Source organism: Ursus maritimus, unplaced genomic scaffold (genome assembly GCF_017311325.1).
Source record: "Ursus maritimus isolate PB19 unplaced genomic scaffold, ASM1731132v1 scaffold_21, whole genome shotgun sequence".
Lineage (NCBI taxonomy): Eukaryota > Metazoa > Chordata > Mammalia > Carnivora > Ursidae > Ursus > Ursus maritimus.
In genome coordinates this window covers 31,960,899-31,987,670 of record NW_024424564.1, presented here as the reverse complement: position 1 = coordinate 31,987,670, position 26,772 = coordinate 31,960,899, and the positions used below count along the sequence as shown (strand labels likewise).

Here is a 26,772-nt window from a genome sequence, read left to right as displayed (position 1 = left end):
CTACACTATACTTCTTGATGGGAGAGTGCCAAAATTCTGGAACAGTGTAGGGAACCAGAATTTTTGTGGCCATTTTTGGAAAATAAGCTGTCACAGTATTCTCTTAGGCTCAGTTGTAGACTCTTAAGATTAAATAGACAGTATATATTTCACAATATTTGGTAGAAAATAATCCTTAAATGGAAAAAATTAGATGGTCTTAGACCACCAGATTGCCACAATTCCCTGTATCTAGAAGAAGGGAATAAGTCCTTCAGAGGTCGTAAGCACAAATTGGCCTTTAAAGAGATATGTACCAGAAAATTCAGTAAACTGTAAATAGGAGAATTGAACATATTCGAGTGTGTGTGTGTGTGTGTGTGTGTGTGTGGTGTCAAAGAGCTAAATTCTCATCTTTTATGTTGGGAAGTTAGGTAATACCTAAAATCTTATAAATCTAGAAATAAGAATGTAATCTAGCAATATGTTAGTGAATATCAAAATAAGCAGCTGAAGGGTGAAAAATTCCCAGACTGATTCTGGCAGTTGGAAATTGGAGGAAATCAGATCAGGAAGCAGACCTATCTATTCTTTCGACCAGGTACGTATACTCAATGTATTAAATTTTTAAAAAGAAAAAAATGGAAGAACTAAACAGCAAATTAGATTGCTAAAGACAGAATTAAGGTTTCTGACAATATTTTTGTTCACATGAGGACAGTATTATCTGAATGGATTCTGCACAGGCCTTTAGGCTTCTTTGGCTCTGTAATAATAATAATACTAATATCAAGTTAATGACAAAAATCAGAACTGGGTACTATGACAAAAGAGCAACCAGAGACCAAAAAAGAGTCCTTGAAATAGAATAATGTTGAAATGGGAAAAAAAAAAATCCATCAAGACTGTATGGACCATACCCACATAAGGAACAAATGAGTGAACTGGTACATAAAGGTGAAGAAGTGGCTCAGAATGTAAAATGCAAAGGTAGAAGTGGAAAATATGCAGGTAAAATTTAAAAATACAGAAGGACAAATGTTCCCCTAATATCCAGATTCCAAAAATGGAGAGGGGGAAATTATCAAAAGAACAATTTCTACAACTAACAACAACACAGCTCCAAATTTAAAGATGGCGTTGAATTCCAACAAAGATCAACCAGAAAAACCCCAAGATAAGTCCATATGAAATTTCAGAACTTTAAAAACAAACAGACAAATTGGAGAAACAAGTTTCTTGCAAAGGAATAAATACAGTTGATGCTTGGACAACACAACTTTGAACTACATGGGTCCACTTAAATGCTGATTTTTTACAATACAGTACTGTAAATTTATTTTCCTTATGATTTTCTTGACATTTTCTTTTCTCTAGCTTACTTCATTGCGAAAGAATAAAGTATATAATACATGTAATATACAAAACTTGTGTTAACTGGCTGTTTATGTTATTGGTAAGGCTTCTGGTCAACAGGTTATTAGTAGTTAAGTTTTGGGGGAGTCAAAAGTTATACGTGGATTTTCAACTGCATGGGGGGGGGGTCAGTGCCTTTAACCCCTGTGTTGGTCAAGGGTCAACTGCATCAGGTTGGCAGAAAGATTTTTATCAATGATATTAGAATTAGAGGGCAATGGAGCAATATTTCCAAAGTTCTATGACAATTCCATGTCCTAGAATTCATTTGAGCCTAGAATTCTATGTCCCTGCAAATGATCAGTCAAGAGAAAAATTAAAAAAAAAAAAAAAGAAGGAAATTTTATTTCCCACATACATTTTTATTTAAAAAAAATGCCTCAAGCAGGTACTCTACCAAAACAAATACAAACAAAACAGAAACAAGCAAACAAATGACAGAATTCCAAGAAAGAAAAATCTGCAGGATCCAAGATTCATTCCTGTAGAAGCATGAGTAATAATAGCTGCTCATCAGGCCTAAAGACAATTGATCAAATTGGAACAGAAAGTCGAAATAGTCTGTGAAAAAATTTATTCAAGAAGACATACACTTCTTCTATTATTAAGTAATTTATCCAACTAATGTTTGTTGAGTACTTATAATTATACCAGGCACTGGGTTAAATATTTTATGTGCCTTCTCTTATTTAATTCTCACAATGGTCCCATAATGTAGGTAACATTATTAGTCCCATTTTACAAATGAGTAAACTAAGGCTAAGCAACTTGCCCAATATAGCTAGTAAGCGACAGAGCTGAGATTTGAACAAGCAAGAAATCCTAGGGAAGGGCTCCTTAGAGAAATGGTTGCTGATAGCAGATCTAGAGCAGAAAACACAAGATATGCTGGGGATCCATCCAAAAGATTGGAAAACAGAATCTGGAAAAGATATTTGTACTCCCATGTTTACTGCAGCATTATTTACATTAGCCAAGAGGTAGAAGCAACCTAAAATGTCCATCAAAAGATGAATGGATGAAAATGTGATATATACATGCAAAAGAATATTATTCAGACTTTAAAAAGAAGGAAATCCTGTCATATACTACAACATGGATGAAACTTAAGGACCTTTTTCTAAGTAAAATAAGCTAGTTACAAAAAGACAATTACTGCATGATTCCACTTATAGCAACTATCTGAAGTGACCAAACTCTTAGAAACAGAAAATAGAATGCTGGTTGCTGGGGGTTGGAGATAGAGGGAACAGGGGAGTTGTTCAATGCATACAGGGTTTCAGTTTTGCAAGATGAAAAGGCTCTAGAGATCTGTACAACAATGTGCATATAGTTAACACTACTATACACTTCAGGGTTATGATAGTACATTTTATGTTGTGTTTTTTGCCACAAAAGAAAAAAAGTGCTAGGAAACCAAATTGCAATTCTGAATACTTAAATAAAGGAATCAAGCACCCATCCTGCCTTTCCTATATGAACTGTATATCAGGAACCAGATAGTTGAGTGGAAGTGTCTCTTCATAAAAGAATTGTGGCTAATGAAGAAAAAATGAAATTATTTAGGCAGTGCTCACCAATATCTCCCAAAAAATCACAAAAAGTGAAACAGACACCATGTATGCTTCCTGATGGAAAGATATCATCACCTATAAAATATACCCAACAACATAAGAAATAAACACAAATCTGATCAAGCACCTAGGTGTAATTACAAATACATAGGAAATACAGGGGATAGAGGAACACAGGGACACAACAAAATCCAGACTGTAGAACACCCTACTGGAGAAACTGCCAGGTTTTTTTGTCAAATAAATTGGAGAAAAAAAAAAAGCTTTAAAGCATACTATGTAAAATAGCCACTGGAAAATTAGAAATAATATTCGTTTGCTATCCTTTATTAAAAAATTTTAAGTAACATGCACAATTTAGTTTTCTAATAAATTTTTAAGTGTTGGAAATTTTGAATTTTAACTTTGCAACTAAATCCTTGACAGCAGATATTAACTTTATAGTTTTCTATACCTCCTCCTCGCACTCCTACCTACACAACACTAGTATACGTACTCGTATCGAATGTATTCAATATCATTTGTGCCCAATATTGAATTTGCTAATGGTATCTTGTTTCTAAAGAATCTTGGCGCTAGAAAGGATTTTTCAAGTAGTCTGAGCCATCTAAAAAGATGAGGAAACTGAGGTCCCTCAAGGTGGAACCTCCACCTATGGAAGCCTAATCTATGTGAGCTCTCCACCACACGCTCCGCACTCTAAATAGAGCGCCTAAAAACTTAGTAAAAGTTCACCGTGCCTTCGCTTCCCAGAGAAACTAGCTGAGCGTTCTCCCGCAAACCGTAAAGTGGTCGCGCAGAGGGGCTCCAGCTCTGCGCATGCGTGGAGCCATCCCTGCGTATCTCGCGCGCGTGCGCGAAGGGGAACTTTTTGTGGTCGGTACCGTCCTGCTGAGTGTTCGCTTCCTCCCGGTGCGTTTTGACCGTCGCACCTGGGAGGGTGGGCCTATGGAACAAGATGGAACTCTTGCAGGTCCTGAAACGCGGCTTGCAGCAGGTCAGCGGCCACGGCGGCCTCCGTGGCTATCTACGGGTTTTCTTCAGGTAGGCGGCCAGAGGGCGGCCAGAGCCATGCTCTTGGCCTCTAGGACTATACTTGAGTTAGCTGATTTCTTGGAAGGAGTCCCGGGTTGGGTCCCCTTGGAGACTTCGCAGCTCTTGTCAAGGACAGTCTGCCCAATCTCTGCCCTGCCTCTCCCGGCCGAAGTGCGTGCCCAGGAGTCTCCTTGAGACAGGATCAGAGCCAGCTGTAGAGGCTGTGAGAATCGAGGGCCTGTGGGCTGCACCCCTGCCCGGCTTCCTGGAGAGTAGTGCGCTTTGCCCAACACTCTGACCTTGGGAAAGTTTTTACCTCACTGGCCTTCGGTTTCCTCCTCTGCACAGTAAGGCGTTGGCCGAGATGATCCTAACGGTCCCTACTAGTCCTGACATTCGTTCGTCGAGGAGCAGCATCATCTACGGAAACCGAATCGGAGACCCAGAATCCAACGAAAGCCTTGGAGACTTTCGAATCATTTTAAGATGAAACACTTTGGCTTCCTGATTTCCTGAGGGTTTTGCTAACTCCTTTGGTTTTGCCTCATCGCATTGGAGTAATAGATAAAAGTAGTCTTGTGATTTGAAGATATTGCATCTATATATTTTGTGTAATTTTAAGCATATCCGTTGAGTTGATCCATCTTTTCTGTGTGTCTACGTGGTACTGGGGGCGACATGAGCAGGAATTCTAGAGCTCTTACCTGAAAACCGCTGGAAGTGTACAACTAGTGATCATCTCCAGATCTCCTCATTTTACTAGTCGATGCAGCGCCCTTTGTTTCTGAAAGTTGTTATACTCACTGTATTAAGTTTGTCCTTTGAACAAAGAATCATTCTAAAATGTCTCTCTCTTTTTTTTTTTTTTTATATTCATAGGGCAAATGATGTGAGGGTTGGTACCTTAGTGGGGGAAGACAAATATGGAAACAAATACTATGAAGACAACAAGCAGTTTTTTGGTGAGTATAATGACAGTGAGATTAAGACTTGATTTTTTTTTAAATATTTTTTATTTTATTTATTAGAGAGAGCGAGCAGGAGCTGGGGGGGGAGCAGAGGGAGAGAGAGAAGCAGACTTCCCCACTGAGCAGGAAGCCCGATGTGGGACTTGATCCCAGGACTCCGGGATCATGACCTGAGTGGAAGGCAGTCGCTTAACCGACTGAGCCACCCAGGCGCCCTGAGACTTGATTTGACTCTGTTTTCCATAATGTACGAAGAGCTTTTTTAGTGACTGTATAACCAACGTACATTTTTTTTAATTTCATGGGATTATGTTATGTATGTTGTTCGTAAGTGGAAATATTTTTACTTGAAACTTATGGGCCATTTTTCCATAGTAGTAAGTTGGATGTTTCTACAGCATTCTTCTTTGAATTTTTGTTTGTTTGTTTTAAATTTAAAAAATTAGCATTTTTTAATGTCAACACAATATTCCACTGTATGAAAGAATCATTCTTTTTTCAAGCACTTCACTATTGATAGATATTTAGATTGCCTTCGGCCTTGTGCTGTTAGAGACAATGCTGCAGTGACTTGGCTTGTAACTACATCCACATTCATTTGTTTAAGTATTGTTAAGAATAAATTCCTGGTAGTAGAATTGCTGAGTCTAAGTCTGTACATTTAAATTTTTGATATATGTGTATTGTGAGATTGTTAAGGCCCCTCTCTGTCATCATGGCCTAATTCTCTGAAATCTTTTCCAGGGTTTTTTCGTCTGCCTTCACATTCCCCTGCCTAATTGGATTGTAGTTTACTTTTAGTTAATTATTCTCAAGATTGATTTCTCTAATAGAAGAAACAAATGTTGAATTTTTTTTTCCCCTGCAAAAAGCTTTATTGTTTCCATCTGGTCTAGGGCCTGGGAGAAGGCTCCAGGATGGTTAAGAACCTGCCTGGGGGCTGCAGGGAGAGACTCGGGCCCTTAATACGAGGGAGATTCCAGAGGGGCCCCTCAAAGGCAGACTCCAGAGGATCCTAGTTGTGCTTGAAAACTCTGTATTTCCTTTAATAGATAAGATCATCTTTAAATAGCATTAGTTGATATTTGTTGATTATGTATTTATCTAGGAAAACTCTATAAAGGGTGCCTTGGTGGCTCAGTTGGTTAAGCATCTGCCTTAGCTCAGGTCATGATCCTGGGGTCCTGGGATCAAGCCCCACATCGGGCTCCCTGCTCCGTGGGGAACCTGCTTCTCCCTCACCGTCTCCCTCTGCCTGCCACTCCTCCTGCTTGTGCTCTCTCATGCACATGTGTGCGCTCTCTATCTCTGTCAAATAAATAAATAAAATTTTAAAAAAATAAGGAAAGTCTATAAAATAAATGCAGATTACTTTTTGTTTATTGGCTTAAAATCCATTATAGGGATGAATTGGGTATTTTCTATTTGGGGGGTAGGGGCAGTAAGGAAGGGGTAGAAAGAATTAATATTTATTATGCACTTTTTGCCCAGTGCTAAACTAGATGTATGCGTGTGATATTTAATTTTCATAGTGACCTGAAGATGTAGGTATAATCATCCCCCCCCTTTTTTTTAATATTTTATTTTTAAGTAATCTCTACACCCAGCATGGGGCTTGAACTTACAACCCTGAGATCAAGAGTCTTGTGCTCTACTGACTGAGTCAGCCAGGTGCCTCTATGTTCATCCACTTTTAATAGAGAAACTGAAGCTAATAAAACTTGCCTAAAATCCATTGATAATAAGTGACAAAGTCCCAGGTCTCTGCTCAACTTAAGGACCCAATAGAAACAGTCGTGTAAATTGTAGTTAGGCCCCCAACTATTCCAAATAATTTGTGGAATAAAGAATGCTACCATGTTATTTCGATGACATGAACTGTCTTACTTATCTAACCATCATTTATAATGTTTGCTTATTATGTACAATCACCAATTTCCAAAAGGATCTCTGGTGGTCATTTAAAAATATTTATATGGAAACATATAATTTGAGTATGACAGCTGTGAATATATTTCTCCTGCCCCAGTCTCAGGAAGAGACTGAATACCCTGAACAGCTGGGAACACTTCATAATCTCCCTACTCTCCTCTACTCCCTTGGCAGAAGGACAGGGGAGAACAAGAGTTCTCCACTGTGGGAAATGCCTGAGCCCCGGGGCTCATTCTTAGTGTAGGGATTTTGCTCTTGTAGCTGCTAGGTTATTGATAAAAGTTTGCCATGTACTTCCTGAGGCTTGCCTCCACTAATATACCCAGGGTGTATTCCTCTAACTTTCCTCTTATGTAAAAGCACATAAAAGTCTTTTATTAATAAAAAATAGTTGTCTTCTTTGATATTATGCAATCATGCTTATTTTTGTTTGTTTTTGTTTTTGTTTTGTTAAGGTTGTCTTTATTTCCTTAAATCTTTATAAATGTTGCTTTTTCCACCCAGGCCGTCACCGATGGGTTATATATACTACTGAAATGAATGGCAAAAACACATTTTGGGATGTGGATGGAAGCATGGTGCCCCCTGAATGGTAAACTAAGTCAACATTTTATTTTATTTGGCTTGGCAGTATTTGTTTCATTACACAAATATTTATTGAATGTCTATTTATAAAACAGTTAGTGGTGTTCTAAAAGCATTTGTCCCGGGGTATGGTGAATGTGTAATAACCCTAAAACTCTGTGTCTTAAACAACAAGTATTTACCTCTCATAGTTTTTATGGGTCAGGAGTTCAGGCAAGACACAGTCAGGATAGCTTATCTCTGCTCCACAGGGTCAGGTAGAAGACTGAGAGGCTGGATACCAGAATCATCTAAAGGCTTGTTCATTCAGTATCTGGCAGTTGGTGTTGACTGTCAGCTGAGGGCATAGCTGGGGCGTTAGGTTGGAACACCCTCAGGTAGCCTGGGCTTCCTCAGGCAAGTGCTCTAGAGAGAGCACTTGGCAAAACCCCTGTTGCCTTTACTGCCTTTATTTAGTCTTGGAAACCATCCAGTATCATCTCTGCGTTCCGTTGGTTGAGGCAATTAGAAAACTGTGCCCAAGCTTAATGAAAGAGAACATAGACCCTGTCTCTTAATGGAGGCATGTCAACGTCACATTATATATTGGCATATATAATGATATGGCTGTCTTTGGGGAAAAAAACAGTATGCCACATTATCACCTGGCTGTGGGTGAAAGGAAGAGCAAGAAGAATTCTGATTCTGAATATTTGGCAGTTTGACTTCAAGCAAGTTCCTTAATCTTTCTGGGGCGTAGTTTTCTCATCTGTAAAATGAGAGCCCTCAAATTCCTTAGGTCTCTGAAAACTAATTTTACAATATACCTGTTTTGACATCGAATTCTAAATGCTCTTACTTGACTTATCAAATTTTATATAAAATATTTCAAAGCAAAGTACTCATATCTATTTCATAGCTTGCTAAAATAGTGCCATTTGTTTGATACACAGTTAAACTCTGGATATCTGTTACAGTCAGTCTAGAAAATTTCACCAAAAACCAGAAATAAGTGTATGAGGTTAACTGTGACATTTTGTTTTAGTTGAATTTGAGCATCAGAAACAGTTTCGGGCTCCATTGAGTAGAATAATCTCAGAGTATTCACTTCTATTCTGAAGACTCAGAAATCAAGGCGTGTAACATGAGTGAGTGAAGTACAGTGTGAGACAATAGGGAATAGTGGGGACTATAAAGGACTGAAAAGCACATACTCCTTCAAAGAGGACAGCAGTGCTATTCATCACTCCCAGTTCCATTGGCTGAGAATTCAGCCAGTGGTTTCTAGATATGATTTTTCAAGAGAAAGTGGAAATGTGTATTTCATTGGGAGTTTTCTTGTTTGTTTGTTTTAAGATTTTTTATTTATTTATTTTTGCGAGAAAGAGAGAGCATGTGCACGTGAGCAGGAGCAGGGGAGGGGCAGAAGGAGAGGGAGAAGCAGGCTCCCCGCTGAGCAAGGAGCCCAATGCAGGACAGATCCCAGGACCCTAGGATCATGACCTAAGCTGAAGGCAGATGTTTCACCGACTGAGCTACCCAGGTGCCCCACAGAGGAAAAGTTCTTGAAGGAAACTGAAGGTCTACTCCAGTGAACACAAGAATGATAAGAAAGTGAAACAGCTTTATTGCTGATATAGAGGGTTTTAGTGTTCTGGCTGGAAGATCAAACCACCCACAACATTCCCTAAGCCAAAGCTTAATCCAAAGCAAGGCCCTAACTGTCTCTAATTCTGTGAAGGCTGAGAGAGATGAGGAAGCTGCGGAAGAAAAGTGAAGCTAGCAGAGTTTGGGTCATGAAGTTTAAGAAACCGTCTCCATGACATAAAAGTGCAAGGTGAGGCAGCAAGTGCTGATACAGAAGCCGCAGCAAGTGACCCAGAAGACCTAGCTAAGGTCATTAGTGAAGGCGGCTACACTGAAGAGCAGATTTGCAGTGTGCACGGAACAGCCTTTTGTTGGAAGAAGATGCCAGAGGACTCGCATAGCTAGAGGGAAGTTAATGCCTGGCTTTGAAGCTTCAAAGGATAGGCTGGCTCTTTTAATGCAGCTGGTGATTTTCAGTTGAAGCCTGTATTTATTCACTGTTGAGAAAATCCCATGACCCTTAAGAATTATGCTACGTCTCCCTGTGCTCTGTCAGTAGAACAACAAAGCCTGAATGACAGCACATCTGTTTACAACATGGTTTACTAAATATTTTAAGCCCACTGTTGAGACCTACTGCTCAGAGAAAGATTCCTTTCAAAATACTACCACTTACTGACAATGCACCTGATCACCCAGGAGATCTGATGGAGATGGACGGTGAGAGTCATGTTGTTTCATGCCTGTTAGCACAGCATCTGTGCTCCAGCCCACAGGTCAAGGAGTAATTCTGATTTTCAGGTCTCTTTTAAGAAATACATTGCATAAAGCTATAGCTGCCATAGTAGTGATTGCTCTGATGGATCTGGGCAAAGTAGACTGCAAACCTTCTCAAAAGGATTCACCATTCTAGATGCTGTTAAAAACATTTGTGATTTCATGGGATGAGTTCAAAATATCAGCATTAACAGGATTCCAACTTATTGATCATGGATGGTTTTGAGGGTTCAAGACTTCAGTGGATAAAGTAACTATGGAAGTAAATGTAGGAATAGCAGGAGAACTAGAATTAGCAGCAGAGCCTGAAGATGGGACTGAATCGTGGCAAGTTTATGATCAAGCTTGAACAGATGAGGAGTTGCTTCTCATGGGTGAGCAAATAAAGTAGTTTCTTGAGATGGAATCTACTCCTGGTGGAGATGCGTGAAGATTGTTGACGTGACAACGAAGGATTTAGAATATTACATAAACTTAGTTGATAAAGCGGTGGCAGGTTTGAGAGGATTAACCCCACAATTTTGAAAGTTTTACTCTGGGTAAATGCTATCAAACAGCATTGCATGCTATAGAGAAATTGTTCGTGAAAGGAAGAGTTAATCAGTGTGACAGACTTCATTGTTGTCTTATTTTAAGAAATTGCCATAGCTACCCCACCGCCCTGGTAGTCAGCAGCCGTCAACCTCGAGGCAAGACCCTCCACCAGTAAAAAGATTAAAACTCCCTAAAAGCTTAAAAAAACAAGCAAAACCCCTCACTAAAAGCTCAGATGATGGGGGGCGCCTGGGTGGCACAGCGGTTAAGCGTCTGCCTTTGGCTCAGGGCGTGATCCCGGCGTTATGGGATCGAACCCCACATCAGGCTCCTCTGCTATGAGCCTGCTTCTTCCTCTCCCACTCCCCCTGCTTGTGTTCCCTCTCTCACTGGCTGTCTCCATCTCTGTCAAATAAATAAATAAAATCTTTAAAAAAAAAAAAAAAAAACTCAGATGATGGTTAGTATTTTTAGTAATAAAGTATTTTTAAATCAAGGCATATATTGGTTTCTTTTTCTAGACATACTGCTATTGCACATGTAATACGCTATAGTATAGTATCAACATAACTTTTACATGCACTGGAAAACCAAAACACTCATTTGACTTGCTTTATTGCAATATTTGCTTCATTGTGTTAATCTCGAACCAAACCTGCGATTTCTCTGAGATATGCCTGTGTTGGATTATGTCTTTATAATAAAACTCAGGGGCTCTATAACGTCAGAAACCAGCAGCGATGTTACATTTGAGATTGGATTTTGTGCTCTTTTTATTTGTTTCTTAAGATTTATTTATTTGGGGACGCCTGGGTGACTCAGTCCATTAAGCGACTGCCTTCAGCTCTGGTCATGATCCCAGGGTCCTGGGATTGAGTACTGCATCAGGCTTCCTGCTCGGTGGGGAGTATGCTTCTCCCTCTACTCTTCCCCACCCTGCACGTGATATCTCTCCCCACCCCCTGACAAATAAGTAAATGAAATCTTTAAAAAAAAAAAAATATATATCTATGTTTAACATAAGGGACAATACTCTTTACTCTCTCCCTGGATTGGAAGCAAATATAAAAAAGGATTTATTTATTTATTTATTTATTTATTTATTTATTTTTGAGAGAAAACGAAGGTGCACACATGAGTAGCGGGGAGGGGTAGAGGGAGAAGGAAAGAGAGGCTCAGGCAGGTGGAGCCCAACACAGGGCTCTGTACCACGACTCTGAGATCACGACCTGAGCCAAAGTCAAGAGTCGGATGCTTAACCCACCGAGCCACCCAGGCACCCCTGTGCTCTTTTTAATGGGCAGTAATAGCCTATGGTTCTGTTAAGATCTGAGGGACTATAATTTTAGGCCAAGAGCTGTTTACTTTCTCTGAAGGGGCACTTTATATGTCAGGGGCACTATTTGAGTCCCAGGTCTCAAAGTGGAATTTGGTTTTCAGGAGGCAGAGTGTCCTAGTTATTCGTTTAGTTGATTGTTTGGGGGGCAGGGCTGGTCCTGGGAGGATGCCGAAGGCCAGTGAGCTGTCTTGTTCAGATCTCAGATGGATTGAGATCTGTCTCCTTCAAAGCACTCATCTTTACATCAGTGCTCATGGTCTGTATTTTTGGTAGACTGTGAGGTAGGGGCAAGGGGAAACTGATTTAAATTATGTGATGAAACACATTTAAAATGATAAAATAGTAAAAAAATATGAAAAGATAAAAATACTATTCAGCCAAGCAAGTTCTTTTATATGATCTGAGATCACATGAAAAAGGAGGTTCAAAGCTGTAGAAGATAACATCACTCCAGCAGGAGCCTGAGGGCAGTTGAGGATATAAAGCTGAATTTCTTTGTGGAGAGGATCCTCCTAAGGGCTGAGTACCTTTGATGACCCTTGTTTGTAAGGGAAGCTTAAAATCTTATGATGTAGGGAGAAGTGCTGTTGGACAAGTTTAGCTGTTTGTTTCTCAGACCCCCCTTTGCTGAGTGTAGTACACTGTGGAATTCTAAATTTGTGAATTCTTACCTTTGTTCCATGAAAAAATTTGAAGTTGGGTTGATTCATCTTTAATTAGAGAGCCAGGTGTTATCTTACGTATAAAGTAGTGAATAACAAACACAATTTATCATCGTTACTCATTCAAATAACTTTTTATTGCATGCCTACCAGGTGCCAAGAACTATTGTAGGCATTGGGAATACAACAGCAGTACAGCAAAGTTCTTGCTCTCATTGCGGGGAAGGCAGAAAAACAAATGTGTTCCAAAATTTAAGCAATGATAAATGCAGGGAAGATAACATGAAGCTGGCATTCATAAAGGGATAAGGAGTAATGGCAAGGTCTGGTGGCTGTTTTATTTGGAGCTTAGGGAAGGATTCTTTGAGGAACTGATATTTGAAGAGGGGAGGGAACAAGCCAGAGAAGGGGGGGATGGTAAGAGCTCCAGGCAGCAGGAACCACAGGGCAAAAGCCTGTGAGATTTATTTACTTGTATTCAAAGAACAGCAATATGGCCAGTTTGGCTGGAAGTGAAGGAGTGAAAGGAAGATTTTAGGTAATGAGGTAGGAGAAATAGCTAGAACCCAGATCATGTAGATGTGCAGAGCCATGGTTTTTTGCCTTTTTTTCTAAGTTTCTTTGAAAGTCACTGGAAGGTAAAGTAGGATGTGATCGGTTTTACAATTTTTTAAAATTGGGAACAGTCTGAAACTTTCTGAGAAGTTACAAGTATTTGAATCATTTCAAAGTAAGTTGCCAAAGGGATGACCTGAATACTCAAGTGTGTAATTCTTATAAACAAGGATATTCTCTGTAACCACAGTTTACCCATCAAAGGCAGAAAATTAACAGTGGTTTACCACCGCTGTCTAATCGTCAGATCCCATTCCATTTTCAGCACTTTGCCGACAAGGTCTTCTATTGCCAGAGATGTAATGGTGCATTTCATACGGATCTCATTCCTCTCTAGTCTCACTCTAGATTTGTTCCTTAGCTTTCCTAGATTTTCATGATCTTTATACTTCTGAAAATTACAGGCCAGTTATGTTGTAGAAAGTCCTTCAGTGTGGGTCCATCAGTCCAGTCTCATGACTAGATTCAGACTTCGTATCTTCAGCAGGAGTATCACAGAAGCCGTATCATGTTCGTATTACATTCTACTAGGTGACACCCTATTTTGATTTGTCCCATTAGTGATAAGTTCTCTCAGTTGGATAATTCAGGGTGGTTTTTCCTTTCTAAAGTTTTGGTGATTCTGTCAGGTTTTTCCTTTCTCAAATTTTCCCTTTGCAATTAATTAGCATTTTGTGTAGAGGTACTTTGAAGTTATATAAGTATCCCATTACTCATCAAACTTTCAGTCTACCCATTTATTTATGTCCGTATGAACTCCCCTTTTAATAATGGGTTGTAATTTATTAGTATACTTGTTCCATCCATCCGTCTATCTGTTTATCTGTCTATCTGTCTGTTTATTTAGTCATTCATTTATTTATTTATTTTCCCACTCCACCTATTTTGCTCATCACCTTATCTTCTTCTCCTCTGGCAACCAACAGTTTGTTCTCTGTATTTATGGGTCTGTTTCTGCTTTCTATTTTTTTGTTTTGTTTTTTATATATTTTTTATGTTTGTTATATGTGAAATCATATGGTATTTGTTGTTCTCAGTCTGACTTATTTCACTAGGCACAATACCCTCTAGTCCATCCATGTTGTCACAGATGGTGAGATCACATTCTTTTTTATGAGTGAGTAATATTCCTCTGTATCTGCATACCACATCTTTATCCTTTCATCTGGGGGTGGGCACTTGAGTTGCTTCCGTATCTTGTCTATTGTAAATAATGCTGCAGTTAACATAGGGGTGCATATATTTTTTTGAATTAGTGTTTTCATTTTCCTTGGATAAATACCCGTTAGTGGAATTACTGGATCATATGGTAATTATATTTTTAATTTTTTGAGTGATCTTCATACTGTTTTTCACTATAGTTGCATCAGTTTCATTCCCACCAACAGTGCATGAGGATTCCTTTTTCTCCTCACTGACACTTGTTATTTCTCATCTTTTTGTTGCTAGCCATTCTGACAGCTGTAGGTTGATATCTCATTGTGGTTTTGATTTGCATTTCTCTGATGATTAGTGATGTTGGGCAGCTTTTCATGTATTTGTTGACCATCTGTATGTCTTTGGAAAAATATCAGTTCAGGTCCTCTGCCCGTTTTTTGTTTTTTTTTAAGATTTTACTTATTTATTTGTGGGACAGAGAGAGCGCAAGCCGGGGGGGGGGCGCAGAGGGAGAAGCAGACTCCATGCTGAGCAGGGAGCCTGATCACGGCTCCATCCCAGGACCCTGGGATCATGACCTGAGCTGAAGGCAGACGCTTAACTGACTAAGCCACCCATGTGCCCTCTCTGCCCATTTTTTTTTTTTAAGATTTTAGTTATTTATTTGAAAGAAATAGAGAGCATGAGCAAGGGGAGAGGTAGAAGCAGACTCCCTGCCGAGCCCAACAAGGGGCTCAGTCCCAGGACTCTGAGATCATGTCCCGAGTCAAAGGCAGCCACTTAACAGAGACATCCAGGCGCCCCTGCCCATTTTTTAATCAGATCATTTGGGGTCTTTTGGTGTTGAGCTGTATATATTCTTTATATATTTTGGATCTTAATCCCTTATTCGATATATCATTTACAAATATATTCTCCCATTCTCTAGGTTGCCTTTTTGTTTTCTTGATGGTTTCATTTGCTGTGCAAAAGCTTTTCATTTTGGTGTAGTCCCAGTAGTTTAATTTTGCTTTTGTTTCCCTTGTCGAAGGAACATGTCCATAAATATGTTGCTAAGGGCAATGTCCAAGAGATTACTGCCTATGTTCTACTGCCTATGATTATTGCCTATGATTTATATTTTTTTCAAAGCATCTCTGCCATTGCTGTGAAGAATGAGGAAGGGGGCAGTATGGAAACAGGCTAATCACTTAGGAAGTTGTTGTATGTATTGTCTGGGCAGGAGATTTTGGAGGCTGGAAGGTGCTAGTGATGCAGGTTGAGTTTTGGGGTATTAATTATCCATTACTGTATAACAGATTATCCCAAATTTAGCTTAAAACAATAAACAGTATCTCACAATTTCTGTGGGTAAGGAATTGAGTGCCACTTAGCCAGATGCCTCCAGTTTAGGACCTTTCACAAGGCTGCACTCAAGATACCATTTGCGGCTGCAGTCACCTCAGGGTTTGACTTGGGAAGGATCCACGGCCAAATTCATTCACATGGCTGTAGGCAGACCAACAGGATCTGCTTCTGTGCTCACTCCTGTGGGCCTCTCCACAAGGCCATTTCTGGATGTGGCTTCCTGAGAGCAAGTAAAGAGATCACCTGAGATGGAAGCGACAGCCTTCTGTGTGTGAGTAGTTTTCTTCTCTTTCTTTCTTTTTTTTTTTTTTTTTAAGATTTATTTGTTTTAGAGAGAGAGCAGAGGGAGGGGCAGAGGAAAAGGGAGAGAATCCTCAAGCAGATTCCCTGCTGAATGCAGAGTCCCATGCAGAAGTCAATCCCAGGACCCTGAGATCATGACCTGAGCCGAAACCAAGAGCTAGACACTAAACCAACTGACCTACCCAGGTGCCCCTCTTTTCTTTTCTTTTTTTAATTGAAGTGTAGTTAACACAGTATATGTTAGGCCACAGTCTTTCTAAAACCTAATCTCAGAAGTGACATTCTACACTTATGCTACATTTTAGTTATTAGAAGTGAGTCAGTAAATGCAGTCCATACTCATGGAGAGAGGATGAAAAGGGAAAAAAATTTTCAGTCTTCTCCTTCCTTAGTAGGGAAAAACCCCGTTCTTCTCTATTGTGTGTTTCTCTTGTGAGTCTCCTTTATTATTTGTACAAAACTCTTCACTTCTGACACTTCTGGTCACCAAATGTGTAGAGATTTTACCCCACAACGACAAGTAAGTCTCTGAGACCAGTTGGGTGTCCTACAGTTTAATCCATCTTTGACACTGTCTACCCTGGAGATAGCTTGTATCGGATCCCACAGGTAAGGTTCTCTTCCCACAAGACTTTGCTCCTCTACCTCTCGTCCAGATGCCACTCACAAGCCCAGGTTAGCACCTGTGCTTCTGACAGTCAGCTATAGGTTGGCCAGGAAGTTAGGGGCTGAGGCCGAAAATTCCAAGCTTTTGATCATGACTTGGTCTTTCTGGTGACGAACCTCATGCAGGACCATCCAGGAGCCTACCCAGAGTCACCTTATTAGAGCAAGAGATGCTCTTACTGCTCTTATTACTTAAGAATTTATAAGGGTTTTAGGAGCTCTGTGTCAGGGTCAGAGTCAAAGACAAATATTAAAATAGTAGGTGCTCCTAGTGTTAGCACTAGGAAATTACGAGAGTTTTAGGAGCTTTGTGCCAGGAGCTGGGTGTAGACACCAGTATATACATTTTCTATTATCTCACAGAGGATTATACAAGGATGTGTATACCAAGAGTCTGATCATGGAGGTCATGTTAGAGGCTGCCTACCACAAGGATATATTTTAAAGTAAGACAGAGGATTTGCTGATGGATTAAATTTTGAGAGAAAAGAAAGTCAAGGATAACTTCGAGATTTTTGACCTGAACTACTAACGGTATAATTTATTGAGATGAGGAAGACAGGGTAGGATGGGGAAAGCAAAACTGGAAGACATGATCAAGAATTCTACTTTTTCTATGTTAAGTGTGAGGTGCCTGTTAGCGAAGTGGGGATGGTGGGTAAACAGATACACACTGGTCTTTAGGTCAAAATAGAAGGTTTATGATGGAGATAGGACTTCATTGTAATTTTACCTAGTATACTATACAATTTAACTTCATGAATTGTGGGCAAAAGGGTTAAGTGAATCTGATCTTCCATTAAATGCCTAACTTTGTTACCCTAGAAACCAGATAAGATTGTATCAGCTACAGTAGTCCCTCCTTATCCATGGTTTTGCTTTCCGCGGTTTCAGTCATCCCTGGTCAGCCATGGTTTGGAAGCACATGATCCTCCTGATGTATGGTCAGAAGGTTGATAGTGGCCCGACACTACGTCACAGTGCCTATGTCATTCACGTCATCACAAGAAGGTTGAGAACAGTACAGTAGTATTTTGAGAGACCCGGGGAGGGGGGGAACTATAGTCACACAACTTTTATTATAACATATTATAATTGTTCTATATTACTATTAGTTATTGTTGTTGGTCTCTTACCATGCCTAATTTATAAATTAACCTTTATCACAGGTATGTATGTATAGGAAAAACATAGTATATATAAGGTTTAGTACTACCTGCAGTTTCAGCTATGCACTGGGGATCTTAAAACTTAACCCCTGCAGGTAAGGGGGGACTACTGTACATTGCTAGATTACACTGATCTTTAATTGGTAAATTGCATCTGATGAGAGGAATTGCAAATGCCTGATGAGTTAGCTGTGTTTGGGCTTCCCTGAGTATTGCTCTCAGAACTGGTACGTCCTTTGTGAGAATGGGAATCCTGAAGCGATGCAATGGAGTTGTTACTGGAGATGTTAGCTTTTGTGGAGCATGAAGCTTTTAAGTTAGGGTAGCTCCTGCACCTGACATGGCTCTCATCTCCTTTGAGCCTTTGCTTTGTCACCTAGGGAGACAAAAAAATCATCATAATAATCGGTCCTGGATGGCTGGGTGAGCAGCTGCCACTGGCAGGAACTACTGCAAAGTCTCCCAGTGAGAGGAACACCCTGTGTTGCCCACCTGGCAAGCTGTGGTTCCTGTCCTCCGTCTCTCTGAGTCGCTGGTGCCAGGGATGGCCTGTGATGGTATATGAATCTGTTCAGTAGCTACATAATCTCACCTAGAGAAGAATTCCTTCCAGAAGTGTGAAGTGTTGGGACACCTGGATGGCTCAGTCAGTGAAATGTCAGTGTCTTGATTTCAGCTCGGGTCATGATCTCTGGGTTGTGAGACTGAGCCCCACATCGGGCTCTGTGCTAGGTGTGGAGCCTAAGATTTTCTCTCTCTCCCTCTCCCTCTGCCCTTTCCCTCCCCTCTGTCACTCTTAAAAAAAAAAAAAAAAAGTGTCAAGTATTTTTTATAGAATCAGGGAATTTCTTTAATAAACTTCTGTAGTTCGCATAATGTTCCCTAATCTTGTGGGAATATTAGAAATCTTCTGGGGTGGGGGGGAGAAATCTTGTGGGAAAATGAGTTCATTTTATTTATCTCATTGCAAGGCTTTCATTTCTTTGACTCTGTCAGCAGCCAGTAAGGCCACTAGGTCTACCAGTAGGTAGAAGGGGTATGTGCTGATGCAGATGTCTGGAATGGGCTGTGGAGCTACATGTACTTTGAAAATAAAAAGCATACTGCCTAGAACCTAGCACAGTACTCAGCTTACAAAAGATTATTCAACAGATATTTATTAAGCATCCCACTATGTGTCAGGCACTGATGGGTTTATAGATTCACAATGATAAGCAAAATACATGGTGCTTGCTACCTTGGAGTTTACAGTACCTTCATTTTCTTATCAAAGTTCTAATCTCTTACAGGATCAGCAGTGAGATCTTAATTTCTTTTTCAGGAGTTTATATTAACTTAATTTGATTGAGCAGAATACTCAAAAAGTATTTCAGTAGATTACAAATAGTGTTTTATACTACTTCTGATTGTCCTTAATTTTATCTTTGTTTTAAATTAGCTAATTTCCACCATCTATATAGTAATGAATAAAAGTCTTTATTTTCATTTTATGGTAGTTAGCTTTTGCATAGAATTAGTGACTGATAAACCAAGTAAGTAATTAGTATCTACATGAAATTTGACAAGATAAAATGTTCAGAGCAATTGGTGGAAAGTTTGGGCTCTTTTATGCATTATAGTGTAAAATTACTGTTTCTACTTATATCAGGAGAAACAAAGATGCTTTTTTGTCGTTTGAAGTATTGGAACCCTGAATCCTTTAAATCAAGTTAAAACAAATATGGCTTGCCTAGATTTTTCTCTACCGTGTATACACTTTTTTCCCACTTGGTGGCACCTTATGTTCATTTCTAAGTAACATCTTTTCTCTCTCAGTGTAGTACAGCCAGTTTCTCCTTGTATATTGATTTTTCTTACTAAGATTAATGGTTAAATTACTGAAGTAATATAAATACATTCTTTTAAAAATAACAGCATATGTTGAAAATTTCCCTTTTTTAACAGAAAATAATTTTGTTCTTGAAGATTTTTCAAGGGCCATGGTGAAATTAAATGTTTTGCTCTTGTGAGAACGCCTTTTCCTTGTGATCAGCTTTTTTTCAGTTAGCATATGATGTTCTAGATGCCTTTGTAGAAAAGTGGGGTACAAGTAGGGAGATAGCTTGGGGGTGGTAGGAATCAAGGATGTTTCAGAGGTTTTGAGTCTGAGAGGTTGGATAGATGGTAGTACCATTTCTTGAGATGGAGGACTGGGAGAAGGGTAGGATGGGGAGTGGAGGATTCCACTCAGAAACCTCTTTTTTGGATGTAGTAAGTTTGAGATACCTGTCAGCGAATAAACATGTCAAGTGAACAGCCAGGTATATATATCTGGAGGTTAGGACAGAAGTCAAGCTAGCAAAGAAGAATGAGAAGTAGCTAGCAAGGTAAGAAGGAAGGCAAAAGAGAATAGCATTTCAAAAATTTAGATAAGAAAGCTAACCGTATTCATTGTTGCTGAGAGATTACATAGGATAAGAAGTGTCCATTTGATTTGGCAATATGAACTTCATTGACTCTAAATGGAATTTGTTCTCAAGAATGTGAGAGATCATGGGGTGCCTGGGTGGCTCAGTTGGTAGAGCATTTGACTCTTAATTTTGGCTCAGGTTGTGATCGGAGGGTGTGGGATGGAAACCCTGGCTCCACACTGAGAGTCGGCTTGAGGGTTATCTCCCTCTCCATCTGCCCCTCCTACTGCCCTCATGCGCGTGCTCTTTCTCTCAAATAAATAAATAGATAAATCAATCAATCAGACAATCTTAAAAAAAAAAAAGTGTGAGAAATCAGGGGCGCCTGGGAGGCTCAGGGGGTTGAGGGTCTGACTTTTGATCTCCACTCTGATCTTGATCTCAGGGTTATGGGTTCAAGCCTCATGTTGGAGAATGTGAGAGATGAGAAAAATTTAAAGAATCTGTCAGGGATCAGGGATCATCTACATATCCCCCTGAGAGTCAACCACTGTCAACATTTGGCATATTTCCTTTAGTCCTTTTAAATAATTTTTTATGTAGTAGTTCATAATCATTCAAGGTTTTTTTTCTCTTAGTATTATAAGCAATTTTCCATGTTATTAAAACAATCTGTACAATCACTTAATTTTTTTTTCTAATTATAAAAATGTACAATTGTTACAGAAAACCTGGAAAATCCAGAAATACATGAGGTAGAAACAAAAATTCTAATTCCTTGGGCGCTTATGTGGCTCAGTCAGTTAAACGTTTGCCTTCTGCTCAGGTGATCCCAGGGTTCTGGGATTGAATCCCACATTGGGCTCCCTGCTCAGTGGAGAGTCTGCTTCTCCTTTTCCCTCTGCCCCTCCCCCCTGTTCATGCCTCTCTCTCTCTCTCAAATAAATAAAATCTTAAAAAAAAAAAAAAAAAGCAAAACTCTAATTCCTTGGCCCAGAAACAAGTACTGTTAATATTTCATTCATTGATTGAATGACTATTTGAGGATCTGCTTTTGAATAGGGAAGAAATATTTTGAAAGGATCACAGTGTAGAGAACAGATTGTAATTTATTAATCATACCCTCAGAAGGTTCATGATTATAAATAACTATATATAGATATGTGTATGTGTATATATACATATATCTTTATTATATGTAATATTTTGTTTGCTCTCCCCCTCTTCTCATTTAATGTTACAGACTTTCTCCCATTTCACTAAATATTCTTCTTGTCAGTTTGAGATTTTTTAGTGTCTGAGAAGCTTTTGATGTATAAAGGACTAATGGAAATTTGGGTTTTAAATTAATACGCTGTTTATTACAGCTGCAATTTTTATTATCACAGTTCTTTTTTTGTTTTTGTTTTAATTCCAGTATAGTTAACATACAGTGTTATATTAGTTTCAGGTGTACAATATAGTGATTCAAAACTTGCTTACGTCACCCCGTGCTCACCACACCTCCCCTCTGGTAACCATCTGAGTGTTCTCTATTATTAAGAGTTACAGCTGCAGGGACCCCTGGGTGACTCACTCTGTTAAAATGTCTGCCTTTGGATCAAGTCATGATCCCGGAGTCCTGGGATCGAGTCCCGCATTGGGTTCCTTCCTCAACGGTGAGCCTGCTTCTCCCTCTGTCTACTCCTCCCCCTGCTCCTGTGTGCACGCGCGCTCTCTCTCTCTGACAAATACATAAATTGAATCTTAAAAAAAGTTATAGCTGCAATTTTTAAAACCTGGTTGTTCTTAAGCCTTGAGGTCCAGTTTATAAATAGGATAACAAGATTAGTAAATTGAACATTTTTGCATAAAAATAAACAATTATTTTCTTTTGTTTGATGAATGCTTGATAAATTCTAATGGAAAGGATTAAAATCTCCTAAACAATTGTCTTCATTTGCAAGTTTAGTTAATTACATTCCTTTCAACATTTTAGGTCACATTTATAAATGTAGCATATTTTATTTTATTCAATATCTTCAAATGCCCAATATATATAGATGAATAGACCTATCAAGCAGAATGTTCCTAAGCTCTTAGATGACTCATGTTTAGCCAAGCCAGAAACTTAAGGGTCATCCTCACAAGTCTTCCTAATATCCAGTCTGTCAGCAGGTTCTTTGTGCTTAATTTCTGAATAGGTCCCACATCTGATCATGACCTCTATCACGATTACTCTGGTCCAAGTCACAGTTCTCTCTTTCCTGAAACAGCAACTTTTTTTTTTAACTTTTAATTTATTTGTTTTTTTATTTATTGAGAGAGAGAGAGAGAGAGAGAATCTTGAACAGTCTCAGTCTCATGACCCTCAGATTATGACTTGAGCCGAAACCTTATCCTTTAATCTTGTTTGCAGAGTTTTAAGACATAGACATTTCAGTTTCTGTGTAATAGAAGTACACTTTTTTTTTTCTTTATGGCTTTTTGCTCTTAATGTTAATCTTAGAAGTGGTTCTTCACATTTTCTAAATATCACTATATCTTATGAATATAAATACTTACGTTGTATTGAGCATTATTAATCTGTCTGGAATCTATTTTGATATATGGTTTAGGAAATCTAACTTGATTTTTTTTTCAACAAAATTAATCATTTTGTTGAGAAATACTTAGTTTCCCCAATAATTTGATATGCCAGGCTTACAAGAAAAGAAAGAAAGAAAGCAAGAAAGCAAGCAAGCAAACATCTGAAACATGAACATTATGGTCAGAAGCCAGCCTTGATTCCCAAAATTAATAATGTATATTATCCAAGGAGAAGAAAGATTCAAAACTGCCTAGATTTTTATTACTGTTATTTGCTGTTATTTAGTAAGATTTTATTTCTGGGGATTTTCTGAAAGGGAAAATTAAACTTTCTTTGTTTTTAATAACATTTTTTAATTAAATGAATCTTTATTTGAAAAATATTATCTTAAAATTACGATGCTATTTCTACTTGAATAGGAGCAGTTGTAGCTCCAATTAAATAACAGTAGCTAAACCAAAAAGAGATAAATCAAAAATTACTTTATACAGGTGTGCCATGGTTGTAGGTGTTCAGGACCTGGCTGCTGTGAGCTGAGTCAGACTTGCAGGTGACTCCAGATCCTGGGCCCTCAGAGGATGACCATCCTCCTTCCTGGAAGGACTGATGGTCAAAGGGATCCCCTGACACTTCTGGGCCTCTGGGGGCTATAGGTGGAGTAACAGGAGTAAAAGGACCACTTGGGAAAGGCTGGAAGTTGGGCTCCATGTTGGCCAACATTTGCTTGTTGTGATCATTTTCTTTTCTTAGCTTCTTGAGTTTTCTGTCCATCAGCACAATTTTTATACAGCTTTCTTGGGCTCTTTTCTCTTGGAAGAGGATCTTTCTGTAGTAGGAAGTGTTTCTCTCTAGTTCTTTGCCCCTGTGTTCCGCCATCTTCTTATAGAGGTTGTGAATCTAATATGTGGAGTTCATGTTTCTACACATGTTGGGGAAGTTTCTTCGTTTCTAAGCAGTGTATTTCTTCCTCAGATAATTTTCCCTGAAGTTGGCGTGACATGTTCTTAATGTAATTTGAAGCTTCAGCTGCTGAATCTCACTTTCAAGCTGTGAATTTTCATGCTGCAAAGATGCTTCCTCAGTTTGGTGGCTTGTTTGTCCTGTAAGCTCTTCATTCATTTGCTTTTGTTCCCACAATTTTCTGGTTATTTCTTGATTTTCCTCTTCAGAGCTTTGAAAGGATCCATTGAAGTCAGCATCATCAGTGATATGCTTCAGATCAGCTTATGTCTAATAGACAAGGTCATTGCCATTTTCTGCTTCACTCTTTTGCTCAACTTCCCAGTTCATGTGATGCAAGTGTGATCTCTAAGGAGATAAGGCAAGGGGATGGTCTTCAGCAGGTTTTCAGCCATTGATACTAATTGCTGACTTTATCTTTCAGTTCCTATTAACCCAGGTGTCCCGAATATTTTAATTTCTTTAATTTCCTATTAGGCTATTTTATTCTTCACAAATAAATCCCTCCATTTTGCACTTTGAATGGTGGACAACCTCACACTGAGGGACTACCTAAGCGAAGTATATTTTCAAAGAAGGGGAATGTCTTCCTTCCCTGTTCGTTGACTACTCTTCCTCTTAAACAGCTGAAAATAGGGTCAGCCACTGGTGGGATTTATTTCCATTTGAGTTATGTTGTAATTGTGATTTTAGTATCTTTGTTTTCAGTTATTTCAACACACTTCAATATATTTGAATACTGGGTTTTTCTAAAATGTAATATATTTTCATTATTTCCCAAAATGTAATATATTTTCTTTATAAATATTGATCTCTTTTGGACTTATAACTTTTTCCCTTTCTGTCAGTTTTCTCACTTGTATTTGCACTGATTTTACCATCAAGTTTAGGCAGTTTTATATTTTGTCCTTTAAGATATTAAAGGTGGTGTAAAATTGAAGTGGGTTTAATGCCAGCTGGAACATAGTTTTCTAGACAATGCTGTTAAGCTTGGTGTCTTTAATTTATTGGAATAAAAATGACACAGCTGAGTGCGCCTGGCCGGCTCATTTGGTGGAGCATGGGACGCTTGATCTCAGGGTTGTAAGTTCAAGCCCCACTTTGGGTGTAGAGATTACTTAAAAATTAAAAAAAAAAAATTTTTTATGACCCAGCTGAAAATTTGTTTTGCCAAAACTCTTTGGTGTGGAAACCTAAAAGGTATGATTTATTTAGCCTTTGTTTAACAACAGCAGCAGAGGGTAACATCGGCCTAGCAGATTATAAACATTTTCTTGTTTCTTATAGCTCTTTATACTGCCATCATGAGAATAAATTATCGCTTATTCATTCCTTGACTCTTGCCTGTAGCCTTGCTGGATAAACATTTTCAGATTTTATGTATCATGGTAAAAAATATTTTTAGTTTTCTTAAGCATTTTCTATTTCTCCATGAGATCTACATTCCCTCACTTAAGTAACTGAACAAGCATATATGAAATTTGGACTCTGATTCCTTAAATATCATTTTAACCTTCAAGAGTCTTGACAGCAATTATTTGAATAAATTTTTCTATTTTATTCAGATAAGTTAGTTACTTAAGCTGCCTTGACAAGGTAACAGTTAAATATTTCTGCTGTGCCTTAAGCTTAAATTAAGCCCCTGATAAGTATCAACCTTGGTTTTGACAGCTGATCCCTCCTTTGAGTGGCTAGTGGAGCCTGTCTCACCGCCATCATCTCAGAGGTTCAGAGCTCATGTTCACAGTCGAGGTTTATTGGTCCAGGTCACTTTCGCTAATCCCGTTTCTGCTGGAGGATATAAGAGAGACGCCAACCCAGTGTGCACAGAAGTCTTCATTCTTTATTATATTAGCTGATCATGATAGGTCTTTAGACACAAATGCAGCAACAGTAATAATAATTTATCTCCTCTCTTCTTGGTTTTAGCCAATTACCTAGCTATATCTATCAATTACTGCTAGCAAATATTCTTAAACTTAAATAGCATCATAAACTTCTCATTAGCTTTAGTCTTAGTTATTTTACTGAAATCTCCTCCACTTGCCCTTTTCTCTATAGCTGGGAAGTCCCCCTTTTTTTTTCTTGGAGCCACATTTCTCTGCTTGTTGCCTCCTCTCAATGCCGTTTTCCCATAACAGCAGCCTGTCTTGTGAGCTCCCAGCCTTAGAGGATCTGGTATGAATTCTCTCCCTACTTCCTGTCCCTCAGTGGGGCTTCCTACTTAGTTCCACTCTTTGTCCGTTGGACTTTATTCCTTCTTTCTCTGCCATTAGCTGCAGCATCATTGGTCTCTTTCTACTCCATGTACCTGTCCTTTGAAATTTAGTTGTGAAACATTCAAAACTGAAATACTTGTGAACTTTAGACTGTGATTTAATGTTTTTAATATAACAAAATCATCGCATATAAGCTTGAATTTAAGATGCTAGCAGAGACCTCTTCTTCGGCAGGAGCTTTGTTCAGTTTTCAGCTAGAGCTTCACCACCAGAGCAGCCTGAGCCTTCTGCAACTGCAGAGCAGCCTCTAGCATCTGTCGCAGTGCTGTATTCATCAGCTCTGAAATACCTTCTTACATCTAGAATTAGGATACTATTTTAATCAATAGTAGCATGAGTTAATTGGCAGCATTTTTGTCTTAGAGATACATAAAATAATGTATATCTTAAAATTGCTAGTGTCCTCCAGATACAGTAACAATAAAAGCAAGAGCTAACATTGTCAAGTACCTAGTGTGCGCAGGAATTTTTCTAGGTGCATTTAATCCTTATGCCATCCTTCAGAAGTCAGGATGCTCAGATGGAAAAGCTAAAGCATAGCAGTTCAGCTAGTAAGTGAGGGAGCTGAGATTTGAGCTCAACCCACAGACTAGCCCCCGGAACTGCCCGCTTAGCCCTCCTCCCACCACACTACTCTGCCTCTTGTAACTGTCTTTCTTTTCCTCTTTAAGGCATCGTTGGCTTCACTGTATGACCGATGATCCTCCAACAACAAAACCACCTGTTGCTCGTAAATTCATCTGGACAAACCATAAGTTCAATGTGAGTGGCACTCCAGAACAATATGTACCTTATTCTACCACTAGAAAGAAGATTCAAGAGTGGGTCCCACCTTCAACACCTTACAAGTAAAGACACTGGAAAACAGTTTGAACATGTGAAATGTGGGCTCTTCATGCAATTGCACTTTTACTGCTTACTGTTCACTTGATTAAAATTGTTTAAGCAA

General features: G+C 39.0%; 1 protein-coding gene across 1 annotated transcript; it reads left to right on the top strand.

Annotated features, from left to right (window-relative positions):
• Positions 1-3,849: 3,849 nt before the first annotated feature.
• Positions 3,850-26,772, top strand: NDUFA12 (NADH:ubiquinone oxidoreductase subunit A12). The gene is made up of 4 exons (XM_008687695.2): positions 3,850-4,013; positions 4,884-4,966; positions 7,409-7,496; positions 26,495-26,772. Exons 1-4 carry the CDS (start codon positions 3,928-3,930, stop codon positions 26,673-26,675), a joined length of 438 nt encoding a protein of 145 aa, XP_008685917.1. The 5' UTR covers positions 3,850-3,927; the 3' UTR covers positions 26,676-26,772.